Source organism: Mobula hypostoma, chromosome 10, assembly GCF_963921235.1.
Source record: "Mobula hypostoma chromosome 10, sMobHyp1.1, whole genome shotgun sequence".
Lineage (NCBI taxonomy): Eukaryota > Metazoa > Chordata > Chondrichthyes > Myliobatiformes > Myliobatidae > Mobula > Mobula hypostoma.
This window is the reverse complement of record NC_086106.1, coordinates 120336-140000: the sequence shown is the minus strand read 5'-3', so window position 1 is coordinate 140000 and position 19665 is coordinate 120336. Positions and strand designations below refer to the sequence as shown.

General features: G+C 47.9%; 1 protein-coding gene across 2 annotated transcripts in view; it reads left to right on the top strand.

Annotated features, from left to right (window-relative positions):
- The window catches only part of LOC134352579 (tyrosine-protein kinase receptor UFO), a 195980-nt gene that overhangs the window by 107359 nt on the left and 68956 nt on the right, over positions 1–19665 (top strand). Inside the window, exons 8-11 of one of the 2 annotated variants that reach the window (XM_063059830.1) lie at positions 14692–14831; positions 16465–16609; positions 17461–17490; positions 19283–19412. In XM_063059830.1, coding sequence (XP_062915900.1) covers positions 14692–14831; positions 16465–16609; positions 17461–17490; positions 19283–19412 — 445 coding nt within the window. The remainder of the gene's footprint in view (positions 1–14691; positions 14832–16464; positions 16610–17460; positions 17491–19282; positions 19413–19665) is intronic. The other variant, XM_063059831.1, reaches the window with a different exon arrangement.

The following is a 19665-nucleotide window of genomic DNA, read 5'->3' as shown; positions in this document are numbered from 1 at the left end:
TTTTGTGTGTGTTGCTGCTAAAGCACAAGTCATTGAGTTCTGCACTTCAAGTAAATAGGCTGATTAAGCAAGCAGATGGCCTACTGCTGCTTGGAAACAGTAAAAGCCAAGAAAGACAATGCCAAGGGAAGGAGAGAATGCAACAACTTTCTACACAATCCAAGTTCTGTGGAGATTTCTGCTTATTAACAGTACAGGATGTTGCAGGGATGGAAGATATCAGCAGTAAGGTGTCTAAGGTTAAATCCCATTGAAAGGTACGCCGAGGTTTGGGTGCCATCTTAGCGCAGCCATTACCGTGACACATAACAGCACAGGACATTGGAGTTTGGAGTTCAGTTCCGGCGTCCTCCATAAGGAATGTCTGTACGTCCTTTCCGTGGAACGCGTGGGTTTCCCCCAGGTCCTCCCGTTTCCTCCAGGTCCTCCCGTTTCCTCCTGCTGCCCTAAGATGCCAGCCACCATTAAACTTTAGAAGAAGGTCGTCAGATGTCAATCTGCGACACTGATCCAGTGAAGGCAGATGTAGTTCTGTCACACTGGATCCAGTATAAATGTGGGTCTGTGAAGCTGGGTCCAGTGTGGAGCAGTAGTGGCTCTGTTGTGCTGAGTGGGTGTTGTTCTGTCACACTGGATCCAGTACGAGGGCAGATGTGGTCTGTTATACTAGATCCAGTGCAGTAGATCAAGAATACTGGTTGTGGAAATTGTCCCGTTTGTCAGGGATTGTTGGGTGGTGTGGCTCGAAAGGTCAAAGGGGCCTATTCCGCGTGGTATCACGAAGTAAGTGTTGTTGCTGACAGGAGGTTTTAATACAGAAAAGCTTTATAAAGCTTGATCAAGGCACGACTGCGCAAGCGTGTGGACATCAGCCAGTTAGAATAGCGAGAAGAGTAAAAGATAGCTTTATAGAGCAGGCGACAGAGTAGAGGGGGACAGAGTAGGAGGGCTTTGGCACAACAGGGCTTAGGCGATAGTAGGTCGAGGCGAAGTAGGTTGCCTGTGTAGAACAGAGACAGGAAGCATGTGTGTGAGGCCGGTGTTCTATACTGGGTGCCAGATGTGGGATGTCCGGGAGAGCCGACACTGAGTCCATCCGTCCGAAAACTCCGAGCTTCCGACCATCCTCCCAAGCGCCATCCTCTGCTGAGCGCCTCTGACCTCTCCCCGGCCGCTGAAACACGCAAAGTCGAGGATTTCGAGGCCTTCAGCTCCGGAGATTCTGGTTACTACACAGTAGCAGCGGCAGCAAAGCGGGCTTTTTAGAAATTTTCCAGACGTTCTTCCGTGCTCTCAGGTCTGTCTCCATCAAATCAGAATTGTGCACAGTCCCCTACTTGACAGATAACAGATATCATCACTGAAGTGGCCGCACGCGCGGCCGTCGCGCCGCCATCTTCTCCCCCTCCCGGGAGGAAATACTGATTGGCATCTCCCTAGAACGAGGGGTTTAGATGGGGTGAAGTTTTTTAGGTGTGTTCAAGAAGGTTTCTTGACACAATATGTAGATAAGCCTACAAGAGGAGAGGCTGTACTTGATCTGGTATTGGGAAATGAACCCTGGTCAAGTGTCAGGTCTCTCAGTGGGAGAGCATTTTGGAGATAGTGATCACAATTCTATCTCATTCACCATAGCATTGGAGAGGGATAGGAACAGACAAGTTAGGAAAGCGTTCAATTGGAGTAAAGGAAAATATGAGGCTATCGGGCAGGAACTTGGAAGTATAAATTGGGAACAGATGTTCTCAGGGAAATGTAAAGCAGAAATGTGGCAAACGTTCAGGGGATATTTCCGCGGGGTTCTGCTCAGGTACGTTCCAATGATACAGGGAAAGGATGGTAGGGTACAGGAACCGTGGTGTACAAAGGCTGCTATAAATCTAGTCAAGAAGAAAAGAAAAGCTTACGAAAGGTTCAAAAAACTAGGAAATGATAGAGATCTAGAAGATTATAAGGCTAGCAGGAAGGAGCTTAAGAATGAAATTAGGAGAGCCAGAAGGGGCCATGAGAAGGCCTTGGCAGACAGAATTAAGGAAAACCCAGGTAAGAGTGAGGTGGTTCATTTTGGTAGGTCAAATATGATGGCAGAATATAGTATTAATGGTAAGATTCTTGGCAGTGTGGAGGATCAGAGGAATCTTGGGGTCTGAGTCCATAGGACACTCAAAACTGTTACACAGGTTGACTCTGTGGTTAAGAAGGCGTACAGTGCATTAGCCTTCATCAACCGTGGGATTGAGTTTAGGAGCTGAGACATAATGTTGCAGCTATATAGGATCCTGGTCAGACCCCACTTGGAGTACTGTGCTCAGTTCTGGTCACCTCACTACAGAAAGGATGTGGAAACCACAGGAAGGGTGTTGAGGAGACTTACAAGGATGTTGCCTGGATTGGGGAGCATGCCTTATGAGAATAGGTTGAGTGAACTCGGCCCTTTCTCCTTGGAGTGACGGAGGATGAGAGGTGACCTGATAGAGGTGTATAAGATGATAGGAGGCCTTGATTGTGTGGATAGTCAGAGGGTTCTTCCCAAGGACGAAACAGCTAACATGAGAGGGCACTGTTTTAAGGTGCTTGGAAATAGGTACAGAGGAGATGTCAGCGGTAAGTTTTTTACACAGAGAGTGGTGAGTGCGTGGAATGGGCTGCCAGTGATGGTGGTGGTGGAGGAGAATAAGAGACTCTTGGACAGGTACATGGAGCTTAGAAAAATAGAGGGCTATGGGTAACCCGAGGTAGTTTTTAAAGTAAGGACATGTTCAGCACAGGGCCTGTATTGTGCTGTAGATTTACAATGTTTCTATGTTTCTCAAAGCTGTTGTGAACTGGTCATTAACCAGTGACCATTGGGTAACAGCCTGGAGGGGAGGAAGGGAAAACATAACTAGATAGAACAGAAAGCACAGAACAGTATAGCACACAAAGAGGGCCTTTGGCCTGCCATGTTATCCTGAAGTAATTAAATGCCCAACTAAACGAATCCCTTCTGTGTAAAGAAAGTCCAGATTCCTCCGTTCATATAGCTCTAAACCCTCCATCATATCTACTGCTATCACCATTCCTGACGGCTCAGTCCGGACTGCGAACCAGAATCCGGTTTATTATCGATAATATCTGGTGTGAAATTTGTTGTTTTGTGGCTGCAGTACAGTGAAATACATAAAATACACTATGGAAGACAATAAAAATATATTAATGAATTAAATTAGTGCAAATAGAGAGCAAAGATAGTGAGATTGAGTTCATAGTCCTTGTATACGGAGCTCTGGAGTTAGCCTCCATGTGTAATTCAGTGAGATACGGAAGGAGCGCGGGGACTGGGAAATCAGCAGCACCTGGGAACCTCTTACCAGCGAAAGCATCACGTGAGGTGTCCTTCCAGACCCAATCACTGGACAGGACGTGCCCACGGGCAAAGTTCTGTCAGAGACTCTAAAGGGCCGATTTCCTGAAAATAGTCCAAGTGATTACTCCAGATTCCAGGGAGAGCCCTGGAGTGGGTGGGCTAATTACAGCTGACATGTGAGTGCCTGTGGTTTGGGAGTTGACATTTGGATGGGTGGGGTTATGAGAGTTGACAGGTGAGTGGGTGGGGTTATGCTGGTCAGTGACCCTAAACAAAATCCTACAGTGGAACAGTGATCTATAGCATTACCACTCACAAACAAGAGAAAATCTGCAGATACTGGAAATCCAAGCAACGCACAAAATGCTGGCAGTACTCTGCAGGCCAGGCAGCGTCTATGGAAAAGAGCACAGGCAATGTTTCAGGCTAAGACCCTTCATTTTGTGTGTGTTGCTAAGTCTGTAGTGGTTAAAGTCTGATTGCTTAAAAGAAGCATTAGTAAGCATAAATGTTCAAATTCTGCTAATTACTCCCCTTCCCCCTTCTCCCTTTTTCCATTCTCCAATCTGGTTCCACTCGCACCCCTTCTCCTGTTCACCTGCCCATCACTTCCCTTTGGTGCCCCACCCCCTTCCCTTGGTCCACTCTCCTCTCCTGTCAGATTCCTTCTTCTTCAGCCCTTCACCCCTTCCACCTATCACCTCCCAGCTTCTGACTTCATCCCACCTATCACCTCCCAGCTTCTGACTTCATCCCACCTATCACCTTCCAGCATGTACTCCCTCCTCTGCTCCTCACCTTCTTATTCTAACTTCTTCCCCCTTCCTTTCCAGTCCTGATGTAGGCTCTCGGCCCAAAACATTAAATGTTTATTTCCCTACCACAGATACTGCCCGACCTGCTGAGTTCCTCCAGCGTTTTGTGTTTGTTGCCTAGGAAACATTAGTATTTTTGTGGAAATTAGTATAATCTCTCCCTAGAGCACATATATGGGAAAAGAATCTATCTGATTAGGAGTGATTCAGAACAGCCTTGGTTTGAAGCAGTTTCTGGCTATGAAGCACTGACTGTGCAAGATGGGTTCAGAGGGCAATGTTAGGCCATCATTAGGGCACAGTAGAAGGCACTTCACTCTCTGCGGATCAAATTCTTTGGCGCATTGCTTGGCAGGGTGACAGTTCAGGGCAGGAGATGTGTGTGAAGATGTCAGGGCCTGTTGACCAGGCTTGGAATTCTCACAGAGTGAAAGTCAGCTATGGGAATGCAGTCCCTAAAATGACGCTGTTCAAGTATAATAAAGCTGGAAGTGCTTTGTGTTGGTATTAACTGTCAAAACTGGTTGAAGTGCTCCACTGGCCTGTTCCTTTCTCCCTTGCAACAGGCACAAAGAGGCAATTGTTTGCATGCTGGCTCTGAGTGACGAGTGTGTGAGGTGACTGGCAGGCGTTCGCCTACAAAGCAACAGCCAGGGTGGGAGTACTGGCCTGCCAGCCACATCAGGAATGGAACTGCCCAAAGGCACAGAGACAGGAATGGCTTATAAACGTAGCAGTGACAAATAAATATTGTCTTCTGCTAGGTTCCTTCATCAAAACAAACGTCCTTTCACACACACGAGGACTATATTCCCATATTTCCATGGCTTATTAGGAACAGCAGATGAGAGAGTGAGAGTGAATGGTGGGAGAGATAAAAGAAAGGACTGAGGGAGGTAGGGGAGAGGGAAAGGAGGAAGGTTACCAATGAGTGACGATTAGCAGTCTTGACTTGTGTGAGCAGAAATGTTGAGGGAGGGGCTCTTGGGTGGGAAGCGGGAGGGTGGATGGGATAGGAGAACAGGGAGTGCAGCAAGAGAGGGGAGTAGGAGTGGAGTGGATAGGAGAGAGTGTGAGGAAGTGGGTGAGTTAATGGAGGAGAGAAAGAGTGAGAAGAGAAGTGGATAGAAGAGGGGAGCTGGGAGTCTGGGAGCCAGTTGGGGAGTGGATGGGACAGACAGAGGGAGAGAGTGGAAGAGTTGATGTGAGGGGGGAGATAGTGGTGTGGGTAGAGGAATGGATGATATGTGGAAGACAGAGTGGGGTGTGAAGGTTGTATCCAGAAGGGTGGGACGAGGGCGAGGTTGTTTGTGGAGTGAGAGGGTGAGGTGGAGAATGGGATAGGGAGGGGACTGCTAGGCCTATAAGGTAAACAGTAATACCGCAAGCTCAGAGAGATGCACAGTTCCAAAGCCCAACCCGCAGCATCTTTCCAAAGCAACCCATCTATACATGTTAACCTGGAATATGAATAATGCCTTCAGCTGTGTGGGTCATCATCTGCACTCTGCCCCTTCCTAGCATGTTGGTTCCCCCCGGGCTTATTATTCCTCCCTGATCAGGATTTGGCAACATCTATCCTGCAGGTGGTCAAATATTGCCAGGCTGGCTGCACATTGAAACTGTTCAGCTTCACACCACCTGGCTTGTGGTTTTACTAAGCTGTTGAGGTGTATGTCACGTGGTGGTGTGATGTCAGAGTTCTGGTCTATTGACCTACAGTCAGGAGTTCAAATCACGCTCATGGGAATGCTGAGAAGTTCAGGGCCATTGATCTAGATCAAGAGTTAAAATCTCAGTAATGGGAATGCCAAGAAGTTTGGAGTGATAAAATAAAAGTCTGTAATTTTATTTGAGTTTTCTTAAGCGTGGTCACAGTGATCGTGAGTGTGAAAGTGTGAATGTGTATTCAACAGCCATCTGTGTTAGTACGAGTTTCAGGGAAGGGATTCTAATTATTCTTCGCCGATCTGATCTGAATGTAATTGTAGACCCATCAATGTGGTTAAATGTTACCTGTCTGATCAGAGGCAGTAAAGGATGGACTATAAATGGTGACAGTGCGAATGGGAATAGGCTAAACAAAAACTGTAACTGCTGACAATGCCAGTGGAAATGGGTTAGATAGAAATCTTCAGTTCTTATGTGAGTCCCCCACAGATATGCTCCTCAACAAACTTATCATATTTCTAGTCCTGACGAAGGGTCTCGACCTGAAACGTCGACTGTACCTCTTCCTAGAGATGCTGCCTGGCCTGCTGCGTTAACCAGCAACTTTGATGTGTGTTGCTATCATATTTATTAGTGCATGGGATCTGTGTGTTACTGACAAAGCCGGCATCTATCGCACATCCCTGAGGCACACAGTCATACAATACTTCACCCTTTGGCCCATTTGGTCCATCGAGTCCAAAGTTCTCATCTAAGATAGTCCCATTTGTCTGGGTTCCCTCTGAACCTTTCCTAACCAGGCACCTGGCCAAGTTTCTTTTAAATCTTGTTATTGGTCTTGCAATAGATTCCTGATTGGTCAGGGAATGAAGGGATATGAGGAAACGGCAGGGAATTGGGACTGAGAGGGAAATCAGATTAGTCACCATGAAATGATGGAGCAGACTCCATGGGCCAAATGGCCTGATTCTGCTCCTACATTCATGACCTTATGGAGATCAGCAGTTTCTAAAATACTCAGACCACCCTGTCTGGCAGCAACAATCATTCCACCATCAAAGTCACTTAGATCGCATTCTTCCCTATTCTAATATTTGGTCTGAGCAACAACTGAACATCTTCACCACGACTGTGTGTTTTTATGTATTGAGTTGCTGCCTGATTAGATATTTGAATTAATGAGCAGGTGTACAGGTGTACAGGTGTGCAGGTGTGCAGGTGTACAGGTGTGCAGGTATACAGGTGTGCAGGTGTACAGGTGTACAGGTGTGCAGGTATGCAGGTGTACAGGTGTGCCTAATGAAGTTGCCACGGGGTGTATTTCCATGTAAGGAATATGTGTGCAACAGTCTGATGATGTTGGAAGGGTTTAGCAGGGTGGGAGAACGGTTTGAATATACGTTTATGTTTCATTTATGCATCCTTCCTCACGTCCTCATTCAGCCAGCTCCACACTCCAAATATTCCTTTGTTTGTGTATGTTTATCCCATTTCTCTTCCCTTGGAGTGCCTAGGGCAGTGAGTTCCACGTTCTATTCACATGATCTAAATGGTTGTCGCAGCCAATAAAAAATGTTTTATTGCAGTAGTTCTTCCTCTGCTTGGTTTGTGTCCCAGGGGAGGATGTTTCTTCTGAGTTGCCAGTTGGACTTTGCTGCTAATCTAAAGCACACCACTCATCTCCTCCCTCCTGTCCCAGCACTGACATTCACTCAATACCCCAGATTAAGTTCAAAGCTGCAGTTAGCTCTAGCACACCAGGTTCGATGATAATCTTTGGAGATGTCTGTGTGGAGTCTGCACGTTCTCTCTGACTATGTGGGTATAACTCTCAGTGACTGACTCAGAAGAGACAGTAGCCTGCACACTTTCTCCCTGTCTCTCTCTGTCTCGCCCTGTCTCTCACTGTCTCTCCCTGTCTTTCTCGGTCTCTCTCCGTCTCTCCCCATCTCTCCCTGTCTCTCCCTGTCTCTCTCTGTCTCTCCCCGTCTCTCTCTGTCTCTCTCCCTGTCTCTCTCTGTCTCACCCCGTCTCTCTCTGTCTCTCCCTGTCTCTCTCTGTCTCTCTCCGTCTCTCCCCGTCTCTCTCTGTCTCTCTCCCTGTCTCTCTCTGTCTCTCTCCCTGTCTCTCTCCGTCTCTCTCTGTCTCTCCCTGTCTCACCCCGTCTCTCTCTGTCTCTCTCCGTCTCTCTCTGTCTCTCCCCATCTCTCTCTGTCTCTCTGTCTCTCTCCCCGTCTCTCTCTGTCTCTCTGTCTCTCCCCATCTCTCTCCGTCTCTCCCCATTTCTCCCCGTCTCTCCCCATCTCTCTCTGTCTCTCTCTGTCTCTCCCCGTCTCTCTCTGTCTCTCCCTGTTTCTCCCCGTCTCTCTCCGTCTCTCTCTGTCTCTCCCCGACTCTCTCTGTCTCTCCCCATCTCTCCCCCTCTCTCTCTGTCTCTCTCCGTCTCTCCCTGTCTCTCTCTGTCTCTCCCTGTCTCTCTCTGTCTCTCTCCCTGTCTCTCTCTGTCTCTCTCTCTCTCTCCGTCTCTCCCTGTCTCTCTCTGTCTCTCTCTGTCTCTCTCCCTGTCTCTCCCCGTCTCTCTCCATCTCTCTCTGTCTCTCCCCGTCTCTCCCCGTCTCTCTCTGTCTCTCTCCCTGTCTCTCTCCATCTCTCCCTGTCTCTCCCTGTCTCTCTCTGTCTCTCTCTGTCTCTCTCTCTCTGTCCATCTCTCTCTGTCTCTCCCCGTCTCTCCCCGTCTCTCCCTGTCTCTCCCTATCTCTCCCCGTCTCTCTCCGTCTCTCTCTGTCTCTCTGTCCATCTCTCCCTGTCTCTCTCCGTCTCTCTCTGTCTCTCTCTGTCTCTCTGTCTCTCTCCGTCTCTCCCTGTCTCTCCCTGTCTTTCTCGGTCTCTCCCCGTCTCTCTCTGTCTCTCTCCCTGTCTCTCTCCATCTCTCCCCGTCTCTCCCCGTCTCTCTCCGTCTCTCTCCCTGGCTCTCTCTGTCTCTCCCTGTCTCTCCCTGTCTCTCTCTGTCTCTCTCTTTCTGTTCATCTCTCCCCGTCTCTCCCTGTCTCTCTCTGTCTCTCCCCGTCTCTCCCCGTCTCTCTCCGTCTCTCCCTGTCTCTCTCTGTCTCTCCCCGTCTCTCCCCGTCTCTCTCCGTCTCTCCCCATCTCTCCCCGTCTCTCCCCGTCTCTCTCCGTCTCTCTCTGTCTCTCCCCGTCTCTCTCCCTGTCTCTCCCCGTCTCTCCCCATCTCTCCCCGTCTCTTTCCGTCTCTCCCTGTCTCTCCCCGTCTCTCGCTGTCTCTCTGTCTCTCCCTGTCTCTCCTCATCGCTCTCCATCTCTCTCTGTCTCTCCCCATCTCTCCTTGTCTCTCTCTGTCTCTCTCTGTCTCTCTCCGTCTCTCTCTGTCTCCCTGTCTCTCTCTGTGTCTCCCCATCTCTCTCCGTCTCTCTCCGTCTCTCTCTGTCTCTCTGTCTCTCCCTGTCTCTCTCTGTCTCTCTCTGTCTCTCCCTGTCTCTCCCTGTCTCTCTCTGTCTCTCTCCGTCTCTCTCTGTCTCCCTGTCTCTCTCTCTGTCTCCCCGTCTCTCTCTGTCTCTCCCCATCTCTCTCCGTCTCTCCCTGTCTCTCCCTGTCTCTCTCTGTCTCTCCCTGTCTCTCCCTGTCTCTCCCTGTCTCTCTCTTCAAAAGCTTTGGTTTCCCCCGCATTCCCAAGGCCTGCTGGTGGGTATATTGGCCACTGTAGATCAACTCCACGTACAGGTGAGAGGCAGACAAGACAAGTTGAAACAGCGTTTGGAAGCGTGAAAGAATCAGAATCAGCTTTATTAGCACCAATGAGATTTTATTTAAATATATAAAATTATGAAAGGGATAAATAAGATAGAGGCAGGAAAGTTGTTTCCAGTGGTAGGTGAGATTAGAACTAGGGGACATAGCCTCAAGATTTGGAGGAGATTTAGGACGGAGATGAGGAGGAACTGCTTTTCCCAGAGTGGTGAATCTGTGGAATTCTCTGCCGAATGAAGCAGTGGAAGCTACCTCAGTAAATATATTAAGACAAGATTGGATAGATTTTTGCATAATAGGGGAATTAAGGGTTATGGGGAGAAGGCAGGTAGGTGGAGATGAGTCAAGGTCAGATCAGCCATGATCTTATTGAATGGCAGAGCAGGCTCGATGGGCCAGATGCTGACTCCTGCTCCTATTTCTTATGTTCTTATGTAATATAGAAAGAAAATAATCAATTACAGTAAGTATGTATATGAATAGATTAAAATAGTACAAAAACAGAAACAATGTATATTTAAAAGAATGAGGCAGTGTTCATGGGTTCAATGTCCATTTAAGAATCATATGGCAGAGGGGAAGAAGCTGTTCCTGAATCACTGAGTGTGTGCCTTCAGGCTTCTGTACCTCCTTCCTGATGGTAAAAAATGTGAAGAGTGTGTGTGCTGGGTGATGGGGGTCCTTTCTGACGGACACCACTTCTTGAAGGTATCTCGGGTACTATGGAGGCTAGTACCCAAGATGGAGCTGACTAATTTTACAACTTTCTGTAGCTTCTTTCGGTCCTGTGCAGTAGGATCCCCTCATACCAGACAGTGAAGCAGCCTGTTACAATGCTCTCCATGGTACATTTGTAAAAGTTTTCAGGTGTTTTAGTAGAAAAACCATATCTCTTCAACCTCCTAATGAACTATAGCCGCTGTCTTGCCTTCTTTATAACTGAATCAATATGTTGGGACCAGGTTAGATCTTCAGAGGTCTTGACACCCAGGAACTTGAAGTTGCTCACTCTGTCCACTCTGAAGATTAGTCCACAATGAAGATTAGTTCATGTTCCCTCGTCTTCCCATTCCTGAAGTCCATAACCAGCTCTTTCACCTTACTGACATTGAGTGCTAGGTTGATGCTGCAAATGCACACAGCTAGCTGGTATATTGCACTCCTGTACACCCTCTCACCTCAGAGTTGCAGGTCTACAGGTGAAGAGGAATGAGATTGATAGATATCTGGTCTGGGAACCCAGGTGGACTGTATAGGCTGAATGGTCTCCAGTATTATGGTAAGTATGTGCTGAATACCCAAAGTCATAATGAACATTTGTAGAGTATCGATTCTTGTCTCATGAAAACTAGATTCGTAAACCTTTCCTAAACCAGAAGCAAATTCCTACTTGCACTGAAATTTTAAAGAAGATTTACTTAATTGCTTAAATTTATTAATTATTAAAATAAAAGTTTTGTGAAACAATAATACGCTTTGATTGACAGGCGAGCATCATCCAATTGGCTAACTAGCTTTCCAAACTATTCAGGGGAAGGGAGTAAATTAATTTTATTTTATCTTTTGCATTTGCCGTTTGCTTTCTTTTGCACATTGGATGTTTGTCAGTCTTTGTGTGTAGTTTTTCATCGATTCTACTGTATTTCTCTGTGAATTCCTGTAAGAAAATGAATCTCAGGGTTGTATATGGTAACATACACAGTACATACCACCAGGTACATAACCCTCTACCACCACTCTGCTCCGTCTAGCGGAATTAGTCCTTACTCTTAATAATTTCTCCTTTGGCTCCTCCCACTTCCTCCAAACTAAAGGTGTAGCTATGGGCACCTGTATGGGTCCCAGCTATGCCTGCCTTTTTGTTGGCTTTGTGGAACAATCCATGTTCCAAGCCTATACCAGTACTGGTCCCCCACTTTTCCTTCGCTACATTGACAACTGCATTGGCGCTGCTTCCTGCACGCATGCTGAGCTTGTTGACCTCATTAACTTTGCCTTCCAATTTCACCCTGCCCTCAAGCTTACCTGGTCCATTTCCGACACCTCCCTCCCCTTTCTTGATCTTTCTGTCTCTATCTCTGGAGACAGCTTATCCACTGATGTCTACTATAAGCCTACGGACTCTCACAGCTACCTGGACTATTCATCTTCTCACCGTCACTTGCAAAAATGCCATCCTCTTCTCGCAATTCCTCTGTCTCCTCCGCATCTGCTCTCAGGATGAGGCTTTTCATTCCAGGGACGAAGGAGATGTCCTCCTTTTTTAAAGAAAGGGGCTTCCCTTCCTCCACCATCAACTCTGCTCTCAAATGCATCTCTCCCATTTTACGCACATCTGCTCTCACCCCATCCTCCCGCCACCCCACTAGGAATAGGGTTCCCCTTGTCCTCACCTACCACCCCACCAGCCTCCGGGTCCAACATATTATTCTCTGTAACTTCCGCTACCTCCAACAGGATCCCACCACTAAGCACATCTTTCCCTATTCCCCCCCTGCTTTCCACAGAGATCGCTCCCTACGCGACTCCCTTGTCCAATCGTTCCCCCCAATCCCTCTCCACTGATCTCCCTCCTGACACTTATCCTTGTAACCGGAACATGCCCTTACACTTCCTCCCTCACCACCATTCAGGGCCCCAGACAGTCCTTCCAGGTGAGGCGACACTTCACCTGTGAGTCGGCTGGGGTGATATACTGCGTCCGGTGCTCCCGATGCAGCCTTCTATATATTGGCGAGACCCGACGCAGACTGGGAGACCGTTTCGCTGAACACCTACGCTCTGTCTGCCAGAGAAAGCAGGATTTCCCAGTGGCCACACATTTTAATTCCATGTCCCATTCCCATTCTGATATGTCTATCCACAGCAGTCTTTCCTCTACTATAAAGATGAAGCCACACTCAGGTTGGAGGAACAACACCTTATATTCCGTCTGGGTAGCCTCCAACCTGTTGGCATGAACATTGACTTCTCAAACTTCCGCTAATGCCCCACCTCCCCCTCGTACCCCATCTGTTATTTATTTACATACACACATTCTTTCTCTCTCTCTCCTTTTTCTCCCTCTGTCCCTCTGACTATACCCCTTGCCCATCCTCTGGGTTTTTCCCCCCTCCCCCTTTTCCTTCTCCCTGGGCCTCCTGTCCCATGATCCTCTCATATCCCTTTTGCCTATCACCTGTCCAGCTCTTGGCTCCATCTCTCCCCCTCCTGTCTTCTCCTATCATTTTGGATCTCCCCCTCCCCCTCCCACTCTCAAATCTCTTACTATCTCTTCTTTCAGTGAGTCCTGAAGAAGGGTCTCGGCCCGAAACGTCGACTGTACCTCTTCCTAGAGATGCTGCCTGGCCTGCTGCGTTCACCAGCAATTTTTATGTGTGTTACACAGTACATACTTTGATTCTAAATTTACTTTGAACTTTGAGGGGAGTGCTGTGCAGGTTAGTGATAGACATTTTAAGCTACCAGCGGTGGGAGTGTGGCGGCAAGCTATTGGGCAGCAAGCGGTTGGAACTCCTGAATTCACCACCTGATGTTTTCCAATGTGGCAGGATTGTTTGATGCTCAGGACCAGTGTGGGGCGGTGAGGGAGGTGTGGTAAATCGTAGCTCCTAACAGTTTAATCATTTGAGAAACTCCATATTCATCTCTTTAACAGGAGGTGAAGTTTTATTAGTTTTGGATCATTGTTATTATTTCATGCATTACATTTTTTTCCCGATGTGGCAGAATGCAGAGCCAAAGGACGTTCAGGGATGGAAGGGAAGAGTTTGGAGAGAGCTGAGTGGGTGGGGAATTGTAGCTATTCCCAGGATCTGTAACTGGAAACATGTGTGAGGAACTGGAGCAGAAAATGCATAGAAAACATTTCCTGACTCAGATGGGAACTAGGCTGGTTGACGGAGATTAGACACATCACCAGGGCAGCATAGACTCAGGTGGCGTGAAACAGGCCCTGCAGCCCAAATGGACCATGCTGACCAAGATTCCTGTCTAAGCAAGTCCCTCATGCCACATTTGGCCCATACTGTATCACTCAAAACCTTTCCCATCCACGTGTATTTAAAAAGTCGTTAATGTACCTGCATCAACCACTTCCTCTGGCAGCTCATTCCACATATTGACCACTCTCTATGTGAAAAGGTTGTCCCTCAGGTTCCTATAAAATCTCTTCCTCTCACCTTAAGTGTATACCTTCTTGTTTTTGATTCCCCCACGCAAGAAAAACATGGTGTGTATTCACCCTACCTATCCCCTCATGATTTTATACACTTTTGTAAGATCATTCCCCATTCTCTAATTGAATCTCCATGAGTTTATACACCTCCATAAGGTCATCCGTCATTCTCCTATTGAATCTTTGTGAGTTTATACACCTCTATAAGATCATTTCCCATTCTCCTATGCTCCATTGATCAACATCCCAACCTACTCAACTGCTCTTCATAACTCAATCCCTCAAGCCCTGGAGACATCGTCGTAAACCTCTTGGGCACTCTTTCCAGGATAACGGTGGCAAGTTCTTGGATCATTGAAACCTTTTTTGGGCAAGGAGTGACCTGTACAAGTGGGACGGGTTGCGCTGGAGGGGAACCACTATCCTGGGAGAGAGGTTTGCTAATGCCGTTGGGGAGAGTTTAAACTAGATTTGTGGGTGGGGGAAACCAAAGTGATGGGGCGGTTAGCGCACAAGTAGTGACAGCTTGAAGGGAGTTTGTGAGGAAGGATAAGCAGATGATACAGCAAAATGCATTCAGTCAGATGGTTTGAGATGTATCTATTTTAATGCGAGGGTATCATAAACAAGGCAGTCGAACTTATAGCATGGATCAATACATGGAACTGTGAACTTGTGACCATTACAGAGACTTGGATGTCTCAGGGGCAGGAACAGGAAATTTTGTTAAAACATATAAAACCAGTCATATTTGAAACTAAGAGACCACTAGTCAGCAGTAGTCAGTGTTGCTTCCGAGCTATCCTGACCTTTGAATGTTAGTACTTTCTTTACTTGTTGGAGCACCGGTTGGCATTACTCATGGTGACTGCCTGAGATTGGCTGGTAACATTTGACCTATTGCTTTATTTTTTCAGAGCCAGATGTGGCACCGAACAATGTAACCTTTCACTACAATGGCAGCGTTCTGGTCTTTGAGTGGATGGAGCCGTCCACCGGCCTAAATGGGCTTCTGCAAGGGTACAAAGTGGCTTATCAGGTCCAGGATTATAATGAGGTGAGTGGGCTTCACTTTCTGGGTGGCACAATGAGATGCAGGTCATTACCCTGTCCTGTGACTTGTCCCTCTGGTAGTGGACACATCACTCTGTCCTGTGACCTGTCCCTCTGGTAGTGGACACATTACCCTGTTCTGTGACCTGTCCCCCTGGTAGCGGACACATCACCCTGTCCTGTGACCTGTCCCTCTGGTAGTGGACACATTACCCTGTCCTGTGACCTGTCCCTCTGGTAGTGGACACATTACCCTGTCCTGTGACCTGTCCCTCTGGTAGTGGATACATTACCCTGTCCTGTGACCTGTCCCTCTGGTAGTGGACACATTACCCTGTCCTGTGACCTGTCCCTCTGGTAGTGGATACATTACCCTGTCCTGTGACCTGTCCCTCTGGTAGTGGACACATTACCCTGTCCTGTGACTTGTCCCTGTGGTAATGGACACATTACCCTGTCCTGTGACCTGTCCCTCTGGTAGTGGACACATTACCCTGTCCTGTGACTTGTCCCTCTGGTAGTGGACACATTATCCTGTCCTGTGACCTGTCCCTCTGGTAGTGGATACATTACCCTGTCCTGTGACTTGTCTCTCTGACAGTGAACACATTACGCTGTCCTGTGACCTGTCCCTCTGGTAGTGGATACATTACCCTGTCCTGTGACCTGTCCCTCTGGTAGTGGACACATTACCCTGTCCTGTGACCTGTCCCTCTGGTAGTGGATACATTACCCTGTCCTGTGACCTGTCCCTCTGGTAGTGGACACATTACCCTGTCCTGTGACTTGTCCCTGTGGTAATGGACACATTACCCTGTCCTGTGACGTGTCTCTCTGGTAGTGGACACATTACCCTGTCCTGTGACTTGTCCCTGTGGTAATGGACACATTACCCTGTCCTGTGACGTGTCTCTCTGGTAGTGGACACATTACCCTGTCCTGTGACTTGTCCCTCTGGTAGTGGACACATTATCCTGTCCTGTGACCTGTCCCTCTGGTAGTGGATACATTACCCTGTCCTGTGACTTGTCTCTCTGACAGTGAACACATTACGCTGTCCTGTGACCTGTCCCTCTGGTAGTGGATACATTACCCTGTCCTGTGACCTGTCCCTCTGGTAGTGGACACATTACCCTGTCCTGTGACCTGTCCCTCTGGTAGTGGATACATTACCCTGTCCTGTGACCTGTCCCTCTGGTAGTGGACACATTACCCTGTCCTGTGACTTGTCCCTGTGGTAATGGACACATTACCCCGTCCTGTGACGTGTCTCTCTGGTAGTGGACACATTACCCTGTCCTGTGACTTGTCCCTGTGGTAATGGACACATTACCCTGTCCTGTGACGTGTCTCTCTGGTAGTGGACACATTACCCTGCCTTGTGACGCATCCCACTGTTAGTGGAAACATTGTTGCTCTGCTCATTCCCCTCATCACTGGGTATCTCTCCTCTGTCTTTCAGTCCGGAAGAAGGATTTTGATGAAGAAGCTGTTCCTTAGACTTGCCCTCAACGTCCTAGGAGCAGCATTGTTCCATTCTCCATCACATTTCAGAATGAACAATTAACCCCCAAGGAGTGGTGGGAGAGGCCTGTTGAGGCTGTACTGGCATTTAAATCCCTTTCCTTGTCTTGTAGGTGATCGTGGACAATGGGATGATATCGAACATCACTCTGGAGGTGGTACCACCCATCATGAACCTGAGTCTGCGCGTGGCAGCCTACACGAGAGCAGGCGATGGTCCCTGGAGTGATCCCATCATAGTTACCCTGCTTGGCTCAGGTGAGACGGATTTGACTGTGGCTTCTCAGAGAGCCCTGTGGGTCTGTATGCTTGATCAGTCCATGCACAGATACAGATGCACATTTCACCCAGCCAACCTGGTGCATTTTAGATTAAAAATTTGAGCTGCTGGAGGTACCCAGCAGGCCAGGCAGCATCTGTGGAGCTGGCTTTTTGGCTTGAGACCCTTCAGAGGACAGAGATCCTGTTTAAAGAGATGGGGGAAGGGGTGAGGTGGGGCAATAGGCAGATACAGGGGGGAGGATAGAGATAGTGATTGAGGTTGGGAGGTCATAGGCAAAGGCAGATGATGGAGTTTGATAGGAGTATGGAGCCAAGTAAGGGATGTGGGTGGAAGGGATGGGGGATGGGGAGAGAAAATCTAGTGGGAAGAGTGTTTGGGTGAAGGGCTGATGGATTGGTTAGAGGAGAGTAGGTTGAGGTTAGGATTTATGAAGTAGGGGATGCAAAAGAGCCAGTCCCACCCTTCTCCAGTGCTTACACCAGCCTGTGATTCCAAACATTTCCCCTACTTACCTGGTAATCTCTCCCATCCATATCAGCTTGTGCTTCCCCCACAGGGCCCCACCTTTACCTTCCCAAAGCTGGACATTACTGATTGGACAGGACTTAAGTGAAGGACAGAATAGACTCGTTGCTGACCCAATGTCCCTCCCACCTATTGCCTTCAGATCCCATTTGGAAGTATTATAGCCACCCAATCCGATTCATGGTGCAGGCAATTTGCCGACCTCAGGAATGCTGAGCAGACCCCATGGATCAGTTTAACAGGATGTTCTCTGTTTAGCTGCCATCACCCACAAATGTTATTTTTGTTTTTTTTTTGACAGATAGCCCAAGGGAAACAAGCCACACAGTAGGTAAGAGGTCACCCACTACGTCAAGGTCCAAAGTTCAAAGTAAATTTATAATCGAAGTACCTACAGTATATGTGCTACCCTGAGGTTCATTTGCTTGCAAAGAAATACAATAGAGTCAATGAAAAACTACATAAAAAGACTGGAAGACAACCAATGTGCAAAAGTAGATGAACTGTGCTTACAAATAATAATAATAATAGATAGATTGATAATACAGAGAATATGAGTCATGGAGTCCTTGAAAGTGAGTCTGTAGGTTGTGGAATCAGTTCAGAGTTGAGATGAATGAAGTTATCTACGCTGGTTCAAGAACCTGATGGTTGAGGGGTAATATTGTTCTTGAACCTGGTGGTGTGGAGCCCAAGGTCCCCATACCTCCTTCCCGCTGGCAGCAGGCAGATGTACATGGCCTAGGTGGCAGGGTTCCTGAGTACAACTGGGTTTTAATTGCATCACGAGGAGCACACAGGTTTGAAAGGGATCCTTTACCCTAATTTAAGTTCCCTCCCAACCTCTCCCAGGGTTCAGTGTCAGTGTTTTACACCCCATCTGTTCTATTGCTTACAGTTTTACCAGGGCTGCTCATGCTGATCCAGGTTGCTTGGACAGGTCTGGTCATGGTGTGACTGGATTGCACAGTGATACAATTGGCCCTTGAATAAAGGCCAGTGGAAACACAGCCTGGAGGTAGTATGGAGAAAGGGGCATCTCAGCCTATCATCTCCCTTCTTGGCTAAGAGCTTGAGGAGTGAGCAGGTGACTGGATCAGCAAAAAGAGGATGCATCAAACATCCTGTCTCCCAATGTGCCCTGCTTGGAATGTTTGAGTCTTCCTATAGGCCTTGAATTTGGCACGGATGTGGGTCGTTGCTGCAATGAGGGGGGTGGTGACACCATTTTTCCCTCCCCATCTCTCCACATTCTTGGCGTTCCTGGCTGTGGCTCTCAGTTCATTGTTGGCAGCCCCAGGCGAGCCTTCCATCCATGCAGGCACTGGGCTGGAAGAACTTGAGTCCCCTAATGGAACATCTTCAACCAGCTGATACTGTTCAACCTGTGGAGTTCCTCCAGTAGCTTGTGGCAGGGAACACACGGTTATAGATGGACCAATGGACAGTGTGCTAGAGGACCTCAGCGCCTCAAGCACCATCTGTATGGGGAGAAGAATGATCAACATTTTGCATTGAAACCCTGCATCAGACTCTTTGACCTGTTGAGTTCCTCCAGCAGATTGCTTATTGCTCTGTCATATACTGTGTCCGCCCTCTTCCAAAGCCCTTCATGGAACTCTATGTAAGAACGTAAGAAACAGAAGGATTCCGCTATCTGGCCTGTTGAACCTGTTTCACATTCAATGCAATCATGGCTGATCTGGTCGTGGACTTATGTCCTCAACCCTTAATTCTGCTGCTATGCAAAAATTCTAACTATGTCTTAAATATTCCCCTCGCTCTAGTCTCACCTATCAGTGGAAACAACTTTCCTGCCTCAGTCTGATCTCTCCTTTTCATAATTTTATGTTTCTGTAAGACCGTCTCTTATTCTTCTGAATTCTTCCAGCTGAGTACCTGCTGGACAGCATCTATACTGTGTATGGGGCTGAAGAAATGGATTCTTCAAAATTCCAGATTGTGAATCATGTTTAAATTCCATACCATGGTGGGAGTTAAACTCGTGGTTCGGGATTTGTAGCCCAAGCCTTGTGTTTTCTAGTCTGGTAATTTACCCACCATACCATCATGGCTTCATCTTGGCGGGCTTTCTAATGGTTGTCTAACTCTTTGTCTTCTAGGGCACGCAGGCCGGAGCGGGTTCTCCTGGCACTGGTGGTACGTAGTGATGGCCGCCGCTGTGGCTGCAACCTGTGCAGTGTGCATCGCGGTGTTGGTTGCCCGACGCTTGAAGAAGGAGGTCCGATACGGGTGAGGGCCACTTGAGTGGGCTAATTTGTTCTCTGACGGATGTGTGGTCTTTGTCATAAAATCATTGATACAGGCTATTCGGCCCACTATGTCCATGCAGGCAGTCAACTATCGGTTGCTACTAATCTCTGGTTTCCCTCTCACTTACTTGCCTATCAGCTTCAATCTGTGTCACTTCTATCCCCCTTTTCCCATGGTCTACTCTCTTCCTATCAGAGATTCCTTCCTCTTCAGCACTACACCTTTTCCAAAT